Source organism: Budorcas taxicolor, chromosome 8 (genome assembly GCF_023091745.1).
Source record: "Budorcas taxicolor isolate Tak-1 chromosome 8, Takin1.1, whole genome shotgun sequence".
Classification (NCBI taxonomy): Eukaryota; Metazoa; Chordata; class Mammalia; order Artiodactyla; family Bovidae; genus Budorcas; species Budorcas taxicolor.
This window is the reverse complement of record NC_068917.1, coordinates 75,415,668-75,429,523: the sequence shown is the minus strand read 5'-3', so window position 1 is coordinate 75,429,523 and position 13,856 is coordinate 75,415,668. Positions and strand designations below refer to the sequence as shown.

At 43.7% G+C, this 13,856-nt stretch overlaps 1 protein-coding gene across 5 annotated transcripts in view; it reads right to left on the bottom strand.

Annotated features, from left to right (window-relative positions):
* The window catches only part of DOCK5 (dedicator of cytokinesis 5), a 278,155-nt gene that overhangs the window by 12,610 nt on the left and 251,689 nt on the right, over positions 1-13,856 (bottom strand). For all 5 annotated transcript variants that reach the window (XR_008199821.1, XM_052645001.1, XM_052645003.1 and 2 more), the window contains 5 exons: positions 13,615-13,699; positions 12,789-12,875; positions 10,328-10,504; positions 1,156-1,239; positions 188-325 (listed from right to left, as the gene is read on the bottom strand). Coding sequence is in view for 4 of the 5 variants with exons in the window: in XM_052645001.1 (XP_052500961.1) it covers positions 188-325; positions 1,156-1,239; positions 10,328-10,504; positions 12,789-12,875; positions 13,615-13,699 (571 nt within the window). In the remaining variant the exon portion in view is untranslated. The remainder of the gene's footprint in view (positions 1-187; positions 326-1,155; positions 1,240-10,327; positions 10,505-12,788; positions 12,876-13,614; positions 13,700-13,856) is intronic.

Genomic DNA, 13,856 nt, shown 5'->3' with positions numbered 1-13,856 from the left:
GTCATCAAGAGCAAACCGTGCCTTTTCTGACCCGGCCCTCCCTCTCCCACCCCGTCCTTTCAAGCCATTCCTAGTCTACTTTGACTATTTTGGCATCTGAGAAAAGGATCAGTATCACAAACAGTAGAAGAGACTAGAAAAAGGTCAGGAATAAGAAAAGCTCATAGGCTGTTGAGACAAAGCCTACCAGTGTTATGACCCCATAGCGCTTTTCCACTTTCTCCTTGAGTTCCCGGAAGCAGGAAGACAACCGGTCATGCAGTGGCTTCAGTTGCTCCGTCAGCTTCTCCCCATGGATGCGGATCCCCTCTGTCAGCAGAGGCATCTGGGGAAAAAGGCATGAGAGGAATGGGATAAGGTTTAAGAAGAGAGATGATTCAGATTTCGAGGCTGGGAGTGGATGGACGGTGGGGGTAGACAGGTCAACTGATGGATATAGAACAGACCAAATGAAAACGCTGTTTCTTAGCACAGGACTTGGGAACCAGATGCCCTTGGGTTAAAGACGCAGAGGCATTCATACACCTAGGACACAAGTAACCAGGGGACCAAGCAAGGCAAACCCACATGAGCCTGGGGACCCTTCTAGGCTGGGGCAACTGATAGGTGTCACCTTGGACTGAAATGTATGATTGCATTTCCTCCCACTGTTTACAGAGGTAATGAGAGACAGAAACTGAGACCAACAATTCTCAGATGGAAACACCTGCCAGTAAATCAATTGGGGGAGTTTAATCTCCCTGCTAAGAAGACCACTCTCAACACTGCAGTCTAATGAAATGCTCTTCCTGTGTCACTTGGCCAAATAAATAAGATAGGTTGTGATTCTAAGAGTTTAAATAAAAAAGGAACCCTAAATGGGGACTTGTAGATGGATGCCCCAGAGCAAGGGGTCTGCAACCTCTGGTCTAATGGCTGAAAACCTGAGGTGGAGCTGATGTACTGATAAAAGGAATAAAGCGCACAATAAGTGCAATGAGCTTGAGTTATTCCAAAACTATCACTCCCAACCCCGATCTGAGGAGAAACTGTTGTCACAGAACTGGTCCCTGGTGCCAAAAAGGCTGGGGACCGCTGCCCTAGAGAGTAAGTATCATGCAAAGGAGTCACCCAAGGAGCAAGGAGTGCTGTCCACCACACCTTCCCTGGACATACCTGCAATGCTATTAGTCGCTTTAGCAGCTCAATCTTCTCCAGGTCTTCAGGATGCTCCTGCAAGTACTTATCTGTAAAAAATGCCTAAAAGGAGAGGATTGGCAAGTATTGATTAGAATGCACTCCTATCTGTATATGTGACCCTAAAAGGAAGGGGAAGGAAATGGAAAGAGGGAAACACATCCTCTGTTCCCTCTGGTGAACCAGGAATGATTAAGTAAGCATAGATTCCATTCCTGGGATAGCCCTTAAACCACCAGAGTGGACAATTCAAAAAGGAATGGGGTATTCTACACTCTTTCTAGAATCATGCAATTCCTAGCAAGAGTACATTCTTAACCATAGTTACATATACACATCAAATCAACAGCACCAGCAGAGAATGTCATTCATTAAAATAAGTTCCCCAAAGAACTAAGAAAAGACCATGCGACAATATCAAAAAGTTGTTCATGAGACTACATGCCTAGATTTATGAAAGAGCGAAAAATTAACAGGCTGAAGATGTGGCTGAGGGTTTTCCTGCCTTGCAGACTGTATCACAATTCCTGAAGACTTGTAAAAGATTTAACACTTTTACACATCAATCTGAAAGGCTATTTTTAAGGACAACATGAGAAATACTATAGATGTGGAACGGTTTTGAAAATATTAAATGCAGGTTGCATTTATTATGATATGTCAAGACTACGTCACCCATGACATCATCAATAAACACTGATGTAAAGGCCCTATGATAAGGAAATAAACCCAAACTCAATCTACAAATGTAAGTGTTACATGCAAGACCATGTTAAAGACAGAATTCAATAGGGGGGAGAAACCAAAGTCTTTGGTGAACATTTATGCTCCAACAGAGTTCCAAACTGGAGTTATCTATTTCCTCCCTATACCATAACCATCATTTCTAAGAATGCTTTTAGAGACCTTCAAATTTCCCCCTTACTCTTCTCCTCCACTCCTTAGAAAGACCACCCCATTACATGAGATCCAAGAGTTCCGAAAACTATAGGATACGGTTATAAAAGAGGTCAGCCCGTTTTCTGCAGAAAAGAGAGTAAATGCAAACTTTTTCCTTGATTGGTTGAACTGCGTCCCCACCCGCAAGGCACAGGTTGAAGTCCTAAGCCTGGGACCTCAGAATGTGACCTCATATGGTCACAGACTAACTGCAGAGGTAGTTAGTCAAGATGAGGTCATGTTAGAGTAGGAGGAACCCTTAGACACTGGAGTCTAACTGGTTTCCTTACAAGGAGGGGACATGAGAAGACAGATACCTATACACAGAGAGAACACCACGTGAAGGGACAAGGAGAAGACAGTAACCTACAAGGCAAGGGATGCCAAAGGTTGCCTGCAGGACTTCCCTGGCGGTCTTGTGGTTAACAATCTGCCTGCCAGTGCAGGGGACGGGTTCACTCCCTGGTCGGTGAAGAGTCCATGTGCTGCGAGGCAGCTAAGCTTATGCATCACAACTACTGAGCCCCCGCTACAGAGCACAGGAGCTGCAACTGCTGACCTTACTAGCGCTACAACTATGGAAGCCCATGAGCCCTCGAGTCCACTCACCTCAACAAGAGAAGCTGCCACAATGAGAAGCGCACGCACCACAGCTAGAGAGCAGCCTCTGCTCTCCACAACCAGAGAAAGAGCCCTCGAAGCAACAAAGACTCAAGAAAGCCAAAAATAAATAACATTGTTTTAATAAAGCAAAGGAAGCCAGTAGCCCACAGAAGCCAGGAGAGATGCAGGGAGCAGACTCGTCTTCACATGCCTCAGAGGCAACTGATGCTACAGACACCTTGCTTTCAGACTGCGAGGCAATCAATCCCTATTGTTTTAAGCCACTCTGTTGGTGGTGTTTTGTTACGGCAGCCCTAGGAAACGGATACAACAGAGAATATAAATGCATGGAATCCAAGAATCACAAAAGGAAGCGGGACATTTACGGAGCAGCTTGTTATAGCAGACTCATATTTAGAGGGATTATTGATCTAATGAAGTATTTAACTATTTGCTTAAATCTTCAGCCACCTTTCAAAATATATGTACTTGGGACTTCCCTGGTGGTCCAGTGGCTAAGACTCTGTGCTTCCAATAGAAGGAGCCCCATCTCCATCATTGGTCAGGGAACTGCAAGCTGCAACTAAAAAGATCCTGCATGCCACATCTAAGACCAGACAAAGGCAAATAAATAAATAATTTTAAAAAACGTGTAGTTCGGGGCTTCCTTGATGGCTCAGATCCCACACGCCAGGGAACGACTTAGCCGGTGAGCCACAACTCTCGAGCCTGTGCTCTAGAGCCCATGGGCCCCAGCTACCGAAGCGTACATGTCCTACAGCCTGTCCTCCATGATAAGAGAAGTCACTGCAATAAGAAGCCCGAGAATCGCCAACGAAGAGAGTAGCCCCCACTTGCCGCAATTAGAGAAAAGCCTGCACGGCAACAAAGACCCAGAACAGCCAAAAACAAATATTTTAAAAATACAGGTAGTTTATATTTTTAAAAGGTAATTTTTTTTAACCTATAATACTCCCTAAAATTCCCAAAGCATCGGTTGAGTCACAGATCACCAGAGGAGAGTGCTCTGAAATTAATTTTTCTAGCAGAGTCCTGCCTCACACCACAAAGGGCTGATAAATTACAGTAAATGGCTCCTGGGTTCCAATGACTAAGGCACTGATTAAAGAGCTGCCCTAAAATAGGTCACCTGTATCAAACTGGTAATGATGGATTTCCCAACTGACTGCAATAGCTCAAGGTGATCCATGAATTTACTCTTTTCTTATACTGAGAAATATACAAAGTCATACATATTAACGAAAAGTATAAACTAATATTTTTGAAAAGTTCTTGAAATAAATGTTTATATATACTTCCATTCCCTTTTCATTTTAATTTGAAGGTGGTCAGATTGGAATAAACTTCATATAAAATTATATAATAGTCACAACAATGAGGGCTTCCCTGGTGGCTCAGATGGTAAAGAATCTGCCTGCAATGCGGGAAACCCAGGTTCAATCCCTGGGTTGGGAAGGTATCCTGGAGAAGGAAATGGCAACCCACTCCAGTATTCTTGTCTGGACAATTCTCATGGACGGAGAAGCCTGATGGGCCACAGTCCGTGGAGTCGCCAAGAGTTGGACATGACTGGGCGACTAAGCACAGCACAAGGAGGCACAGAAAAATGCTGCTTGATTCCACTTACAGAAGATGCCTGTAACAGTCAAATTCACGGAGTTAGAAAGTACACTGGTAGAGGCCAGGGACCAGAGGATGGCGGGATGAGGAGTTAGTGTTTAATGGGGGGCAGAGTTACAGTTTAGAAAAATGAAAAATTCAGGAGGTGGATGATGGTGAGATGTGAATGTACTTAGTGCCACTGAAATGTACAGTTAAATATGGTTAAAATAGTATGGTTTATATGACTTTCACAATAAAAAAATTAAAAATAAAATTATATAATAGTCACCAATATTGGCATATATAAATCAGAGTTTAGGATGTTCTGAAAAAAAAATGAATACTTGGAAAGACACATTAAAATTTGTGCCAGATAGCTAATAGGAAAAAACATACACTGAAATAATTATAGTATTTTTTAAAAAGTATTGCCTTCTGGGTCCTAATATTGAATTCCATTGAAACATTGGAAATTATTACTGAACCCTCACATGGGCAAACTAGAATTGCTCTCTGGTATTGTGAAAAGAAGAGAGGCGAAAAGAAAAGGCGAAAAGGAAAGATATAAGTATCTGAATGCAGAGTTCCAGAGAATAGCAAGAAGAGATAAGAAAGCCTTCTTCAGCAATCAATGTAAAGAAATAGAGGAAAACAACAGAATGGGAAAGACTAGAGATCTCTTCAAGAAAATTAGAGATACCAAGGGAACATTTCATGCAAAGATGGGCTCGATAAAGGACAGAAATGGTATGGACCTAACAGAAACAGAAGATATTAAGAAGAGGTGGCAAGAAGACACAGAAGAACTCTGCAAAAAAGATCTTCATGACCAAGATAATCATGATGGTGTGATCACTCAACTAGAGCTAGACATCTTGGAATGTGAAGTCAAGGGGGCCTTAGAAAGCATCACTACAAACACAGCTAGTGGAGGTGATGGAATTCCAGTTGAGCTGTTTCAAATCCTAAAAGATGATGCTGTGAAAGTGCTGCACTCGATATGCCAGCAAATTTGGAAAACTCAGCAGTGGCCACAGGATTGGAAAAGGTCACTTTTCATTCCAATCCCAAAGAAAGGCAATGCCAAAGAATGCTCAAACTACCGCACAATTGCACTCATCTCACATGCTAGTAAAGTAATGCTCAAAATTCTCCAAGCCAGGCTTCAGCAATACGTGAACCGCGAACTTCCTCATGTTCAAGCTGGTTTTAGAAAAGGCAGAGGAACCAGAGATCAAATTGCCAACATCCGCTGGATTATGGAAAATGCAAGAGAGTTCCAGAAAAACATCTTTCCGCTTTATTGACTATGCCAAAGCCTTTGATTATGTGGGTCACAATAAACTGTGGAAAATTCTGAAAGAGATGGGAATACCAGACCACCTGACCTGCCTCTTGAGAAATCTGTATGCAGGCCAGGAAGCAACACTTAGAACTGGACATGGAACAACAGACTGGTTCCAAATAGGAAAAGGAGTACGTCAAGGCTGTATATTGTCACCCTGCTTATTTAGGTGCTATGCAGAGTACATGAAGAGAAACGCTGGGCTGGAAGAAGCACAAGGTGGAATCAGGATTGCCAGGAGAAATATCAATCACCTCAGATATACAGATGACACTACCCTTATGGCAGAAAGTGAAGAGGAACTACAAAGCCTCTTGATGAAAGTGAAAGAGGAGAGTGAAAAAGTTGGCTTAAAGCTCAACATTCAGAAAATGAAGATCATGGCATCCGGTCCCATCACTTCATGGGAAATAGACGGGGAAACAGTGGACACAGTGTCAGACTTTATTTTGGGGGGATCCAAAATCACCGCAGATGGTGACTGCAGCCATGAAATTAAAAGACGCTTACTCCTTGGAAGAAAACTTATGACCAACCTAGATAGTATATTCAAAAGCAGAGACATTACTTTGCCAACAAAGGTCCATCTAGTCAAGGCTATGGTTTTTCCAGTAGTCATGTATGGATGTGAGAATTGGACTGTGAAGAATGCTGAGGGCCGAAGAATTGATGCTTTTGAACTGTAGTGTTGGAGAAGACTCTCGAGACTCCCTTGGACTGCAAGGAGATCCAACCAGTCCATTCTGAAGGAGATCAACCCTGGGATTTCTTTGGAGGGAATGATGCTGAAGCTGAAACTCCAGTACTTTGGCCACCTCATGCGAAGACTTGACTCATTGGAAAAGACTCTGATGCTGCGAGGGATTGGGGGCAGGAGGAGAAGGGGACGACAGTGGATGAGATGGCTGGATGCCATCACTGACTCGATGGACGTGAGTCTGAGTGAACTCCAGGAGTTGGTGATGGACAGGGAGGCCTGGCGTGCTGCGATTCATGGGGTTGTAAAGAGTCGGACACGACTGAGCTGAACTGATTGTGTCCTTACTAGCTGCTGAGAATAATAAGACTAAAAAAGGCTGAGAGAAGAGAAAGGAAGGGAAGACAGAAGAAAAAAGATCTTTGCAACAACAGACCCGGAGCAGTGGGAAACCCAACTTATCAAGAACATTCAAATCACACGTTTCATCCCAAACAGGCAGAGAGAGACAGGAAGAAAGCTGACATTGATCAAGCCTCTACCACATGGCAGGTGTTGTACAATGTTTCTTATAGACGGGACATTTGCATTCCCCCACATCGCTCCTGTCAGTTATGTACTTTCCTTACATTTTCCAAATATGAAACTGGGGCTCCAGAGAAGCTAAGTATCTTGCCCAAGAACACACAGTGGCCAATGGGAAGCCAGAACTGGGTCACAGCATGACTGATTCCAAAGCCCCTCATCTTGCCAGGGCACTGGGTACAAATGTAAATACAGGAACCTACAAGCTGCAAACGTTCAAAGATGTGAACGTGCATTCGCGTGTCCAATCTCATGAGCTAGTTCCTGTGTCTGGTGTACACTGTCACGTGCGCGCATCCTCTGCAAGTGGTTGTGCTTCTGTGCACTTTACTGTACAGCAGTACAGGACCATTATTTGAAGCCCAGGATGTCTGGAAGCAAGTGGAAAACAGCTGTTATGTAGCTAGTACTACTATACTTTCCAGGTACTGTATTATTAAGATTAAAAATGTTTTATTTTTTCTGTTTGTTTACGTGTGTTATTTCTGTGAAAAGTATTATAAACCTATTATAGTACTGTATAGCTGACTGTGTTAGTTGGATACCTCGGCTACGTTTGCTGGATTTAACAAACAAGCTGGTTTCACACACACGCTCTTGGAATGGAACTTGTTTGTATGTAGGGGACTTACTGTTAAGAGAATCAGCCCATTTAACCTCTGCTTGCCCTTCCCGTCTGTCTCCTTTTCTTTCCCCTCACTTTCTGTGCTACTCAACAGGGGTGTTACTTGTTATATTTATATTCAAGAAGTGTTAGACCCTCAGTCGTGTCCAGCTCTTTGCAACCTCATGGACTGTAGCCCACAAGGCTTCTCTGTCCATGGACTCCTCCAGGCGAGAATACTGGAATGGGTTGCCATTCCCTTCTCCAGGGGATTTTCCCAACTCAACAACTGAATGCAGACCTCCTTCATTGCAGGCAGAGTCTTTACTGTCTAAGCCACCAGGGGAAAAGTTTTCAGGAAGACTACGAAATTATTTAACCGCTGAAACCACACCTAACAATTAAAAACCCGCTATTAATTATATATTCTGAATGCATTCAGTTCAGTTCCTCAGTCATGTCTGACTCTTTGCGACCCCATGAATCACAGCACACCAGACCTCCCTGTCCATCACCAACTCCCGACGTTTACTCAAACTCATGTCCATCGAGTCGGTGATACCATCCAGCCATCTCATCCTCTGTCGTCCCCTTCTCCTCCTGCCCCCAATCCCTCCCAGCATCAGGGTTCTTTCCAGTGAGTCAGCTCTTTGCATGAGGTGGCCAAAGTATTGGAGTTTCAGCTTTAGCATCAGTTCTTCTAAAGAACACCCAGGACTGATTTCCTTTAGGATGGACTGGTTGGATCTCCTTGCAGTCCAAGGGACTCTCAAGAGTCTTCTCCAACACCACAGTTCAAAAGCATCAGTTCTTTGGCGCACAGCTTTCTTTATAGTTCAACTCTCACATTCATACATGACCACTGGAAAAACCATAGCCTTCACTAGACAGACCTTTGTTGGCAAAGTAATGTCTCTGCTTTTTAATATGCTATCTAGGTTGGTCATAACTTTCCTTCCAAGGAGTAAGTGTCTTTTAATTTCATGGCTGCAATCACCATCTGCAGTGATTTTGGAACCCCCCCACAAAAATAAAGTCTGATCCTGTTTCCACTGTTTCCCCATCTATTTCCCATGAAATGATGGGATCAGATGCCATGATCTTAGTTTTCTGAATGTTGAGCTTGAAGCCAACTTTTTCACTCTCCTCTTTCACTTTCATCAAGAGGCTTTTTAGTTCCTCTTCACTTTCTGCCATAAGGGTGGTGTCATCTGCATATCTGAGGTTACTGACATTTCTCCCGGCAATCTTGATTCCAGCTTGTGCTTCTTCCAGCCCAGCGTTTCTCATGATGTACTCTGCATATAAGTTAAATAAGCAGGGTGACAATATGCAGCCTTGACGTACTCCTTTTCCTATTTGGAACCAGTCTGTTGTTGCACGTCAAGTTTTAACTGTTACTTCTTGACCTGAATGACTGAATGCATTGCTGCTAAGTCACTTCAGTCGTGTCTGACTCTGCGACCCCATAGACGGCAGCCCATCAGACTCCCCCATCCCTGGGATTCTCCAGCCAAGAACACTGGAGTGGGTTGCCATTTCCTTCTCCAATGCATGAAAGTGAAAAGTAAAAGGGAAGTTGCTCAGTCGTGTCCGACTCTTAGCGACCCCATGGACTGCAGCCTACCAGGCTCCTCCATCCATGGCATTTTCCAGGCAATAGTACTGGAGTGGGGTGCCATTGCCTTCACCCAAACCCTATACAGTGGATTCCCACACAGTGAGCATTCCATTCATGCATTTCTAGAGTAACAGATAAGACTCTTATTTGAACTAATTTAACTGTAGAGCCAGGGCCAGCATTTGTCCACGCAACTGATTGCACAACATGTCAGGGGAGGGATTCCTAGAATCTAGTTTCAAATAGAGTGTGGCTCTGTGTTTCACACAGATGCTGCTTCCTTTCTGGGGCATCCTCAGGTCTAGAGTCCACTAGGAAGCTTTCTACCTTCCAGAGGAGAGAGGGAGTGTGGGGTGGAATTCATAGGTAGTGAATCAAGCAGAAGTCCACCAGGCTGAAAGCTTTGTACCTTTCAGAGGAGAGAGGGAGTGCGGGGTGGAATTCATAGGTAGTGAATCAAGCAGAAGTCCACCAGGCTGAAAGCTTCCTACCTTCCAGAGGAGAGAAGGAGTGCGGGGTGGAATTCATAGGTAGTAAATCAAGCAGAAGTCCACCAGGCTGAAAGCTTTGTACCTTCCAGAGGAGAGAGGGAGTGCGGGGTGGAATTCATAGGTAGTGAATCAAGCAGAAGTCCACCAGGCTGAAAGCTTTGTACCTTTCAGAGGAGAGAGGGAGTGCGGGGTGGAATTCATAGGTAGTGAATCAAGCAGAAGTCCACCAGGCTGAAAGCTTCCTACCTTCCAGAGGAGAGAAGGAGTGCGGGGTGGAATTCATAGGTAGTAAATCAAGCAGAAGTCCACCAGGCTGAAAGCTTTGTACCTTTCAGAGGAGACAGGGAGTGGGGGGTAGAATTCATAGGTAGTGAATCAAGCAGAAGTCCACCAGGCTGATCTTTTGGTGACTCTACCAGCCACTGGCCTGACCCTGGCTGGGCGGCTAATGGTCTCTAGGAGGTGTGAGCTCAGGGAGAAGCTTTCCATTTATTTCATTTGCCCATTCCTAAAGTGGAGAGCATGAATAGCTCTCAGAGAAATTGTAAACTAATTTGCTAGCTGCACAATGCCACTGGAGAAGGAGAGAGAGACACATGTAACCTGGTGGCCCTGCGGGGTTCCCAGGATGCAGCCCACCTACCTTCTCATAGTTAGAGAAGCCCCCCATGACAGCCGGGTCCACAATGCCATTGAGCAGCATGGAGAGGGGATGCACAGGGAGGGACCGGTCCCAGGCATGCTGCTGGACACAGTTGCTGATCTTCTCATTGGTGAGCTCCATGGTTTCGATGGCATTCTCCAGGGGGCTGATTTCCTCCTGTGGACAGAGCGCATGGGAGAAGAGAGACACTGAGCTCCAGGGTCACTCTGGAAAAAGCCTAAGCCTTCCACTCAACAGGAACACAATTCCCACCAAGCTACAGAGGAGTGATGCTTTGCTTGTCAAGATCATGTTTATTAATAAGGAGAGAATACTTACTTGAAATGGTGTTGGTAAGCTGCAAGATAAGCTACTTTGTTTCTCAATACAGTTTAGCACTTTTACATGATTTCATAAATGACAGCTATTTTAATTTATAGATTATAAATCCATTGAACACTCAGAATGTATGGAATCAGAGAGTAAGATGAAAACAAATGGCTAAACGGTAAAAACTAGGAGTAAGTAGAATTTTAATTTGTGATTTCCTTAGAAGACACTCATCTTCTTTGCTAAGCTGTTTAAAATCTTCTCAGAAAGTACAAGGATGATTTATAAATTGGAGTTATGGTAATGATTATTTCTTGGGGCAAAGTGTGTATGGAAATTTTGAGAAGACAAAATTGGAGCTGTAAGAATGCTTGTTTCTTAGGCAAATCTTTCTTAAGAGACTTTTGAGATGATCAACAACAAGAGGGGAACAATGAATGTGACCCAAGACATTTGGGCACAAGCAAAAATACTCACTGCTAAGAGGTTTCATGCTCCTTCCATGAGAAAAGGTAAGAGATTCTGGAAGTTGCACATTCAGACTTACATTAACTCACCTTAGTATGGGTTCTGTTGTTCATAGAAGTTACAAAAGTGATTAAGGTATAATTCAGCTGGAAGAAGGTTATGGACAGAGGAGCTTGGTGGGCTACAGTCCATAGCGTCGCAGAGAGTCAGACACGATGAAGCAACTGAGCACAAGGCTGGAAGGAGCTTGTGACTTTTATGGGGTCAAGGTCAGAATGCAGAGGTCTCAAGACGAGTGAGCATGGTAGGTAACTCTTTAAAATAAGCCCAGGTTGTGACAGGGGCATAGAAAAAGGGCATCTAACTCAGGCTGGGAGTTTTAGAGATGGCTTCTTGGAAAAGCTAGTATCTAAACTCAATCTCAATGGGAGTTAGGTTAAGAAGTGGAGAGACAGCATTCTGGATAGAATGACCCAATGTCATAGAGGGTTGAAACAGCACAGAATAAGCAATTTAGTTCCAGGCATAGAAGACCAAGTGAAAGAGGATTTTAGTCCCCAAGACCCTGTCTACATGTGCTAGGAGCAGGAGCTTTCTGGTCTAGGTACTGGGGAGCCATAGCAAGATTTTGAACATGAGAATGATACAGCCGGATTTTCACTATGGAATTCATACTCTGAGGCAGAGAGGAAAAGACCTAAGAAGCCCACCAGGCAGGGTGGGGCCAATTAGGAGCCTTTTTCAACATCATCAGCCAGAGATGAATGAGGGTAGAAACAGCACACCATAGTAGGAGGGCTGGGGGAAGAAAAAACCAAAACATTAGAAAGGTAAAATGACCAGCTTTGAGGAGTGCTGAAGATGGATGTGAGAGTTGGACTACAAAGAAAGCTGAGTGCTGAAGAATTGATGCTTTGGAACTGTGGTGTTGGAGAAGACTCTTGAGAGTCCCTTGGACTGCAAGGAGATCCAACCAGTCCATCCTAAAGGAGGATCAGTCCTGGGTGTTCCCTGGGAGGACTGATGTTGAGGCTGAAACTCCAATACTTTGGTCACCTGATGTGAAGAGTTGACTCATTGGAACTCATCATTTTCCCTGATGCTGGGAAAGACTAAGGGCGGGAGGAGAAGAGGACAACAGAGGATGAGATGGTTGGATGGCATCACTGACTCAATGGACATGAGTTTGGGTAAACTCCAGGAGTTGGTGATGGACAATGAGGCCTGGCGTGCTGCGGTTCATGGGGTCGCAAAGAGTCAGACACGACTGAGTGACTGAACTGGAGATGGAAAAGTCGAGGATGAATGATGATGTGATGAGTTGAAAAATAAAAGGAGAGGAGTATTCTTGGAGGGAAGAATGTAACTGATGGGAAACTCTAAGGAGGAATTTCAAAAATGTTTCTGGGTGCTGGCAGGATCCTTGAGGAGACAAGACCCATTTGGTCTTATAAAAGAGCCATTCACTGGCAGTAACCTTTAGGATTGGTGTTGTAACATCAGTTTTACAAAGGAGTTCTATTCGACAAGCATTTCTTTTATTTCTCTTTTGGAAACTGAAGTTGGCTGGAGGAGCTAGTGAGAACCAGAGGGGGAATTTAACAAAGGCTCTTATTTTACTTGGAGACAGAAATATTCCGAGTTCCACTTTCAGATAACTTACTATTGAGATCTGTTTGACTTCAAACCACTTGAGGATCCCAGGGAAGGTATAGGCAGTCGTATATGTGGTCCTTTCAATCCACATGGTCTGGCGGAAGGAAGGAAAGTGGGAAATGTTGGTCAGTTCCCGGAAAAAACAGCAAAATTCTCAGGTTGAGATTCTATTGATTTAAAAAATTTTTATTTTAAATATTTTTTCATATTAACAAATTTTATTTAATATTTTATATTACTCTACTTTGTATTTACTTTATATTTTATTTATTTAAATAATTTATTTTATATTGAAACTAACACAATATTGTTTTAGTTTCAGGTGTATAGCAAAGTGACTCAGCTATACATATAAATGCATCTCTTCTTTTTCAAACTCTTTCTCCATTTAGGTTATTACAGAACTGGGAACAGAGCTCCCTGTGGTATACAGTAGGTTCTTGTCGACTCTCTAGAAATTCTATTTTAAATGCCTCCTTAGTGAATTAGCCCAAATTTTCTACTAAACTTTAAAGATTCTATATGTTTAAAGAAGAAAGGAATTCTCTGTTAAGTCCCCCTCACTCTTTTTTGATGGGAAATTTGGGGTCCAGAGAGGTGTGACATGCCCAAACCAAGTTCATGGTGGCAGCAGGTTCAGGAGTGGAGCCCCGTTCCTGGATCCCTAGTCCAGCGCTTTCCACTGAGAGGACAGCCTGCTGACGAGGTAGTAAGTACATGGACCCTCTACACCAGGGCTGCCATCATTTCTGCCGTAGGTGCTGGTTGGGTGGATAGCCTCCATTTTGGATGTCAATTTCATCTTGTTTTAGAGGTCCAAGTGGTAAACTCACAGCAAACTCATTGTCAGGATCCTTTTCTCCTTTCCGGAATGGCCGAGAATACCTGAACTGCTGTACTTCATTGGCTCTGTAGTAGCTGGGGAAAGACACAGTCACAATGCTGCAGCTTCTTTCTTACAATAAGCACTCCTCCATCAAAATCTGGGACACATTTCACATGGACTGAGTCTTATCCATTAAATTATCTCAACACCGATATAGTCTCCATGATGAAGGCTGGAGGTGGTACAGAA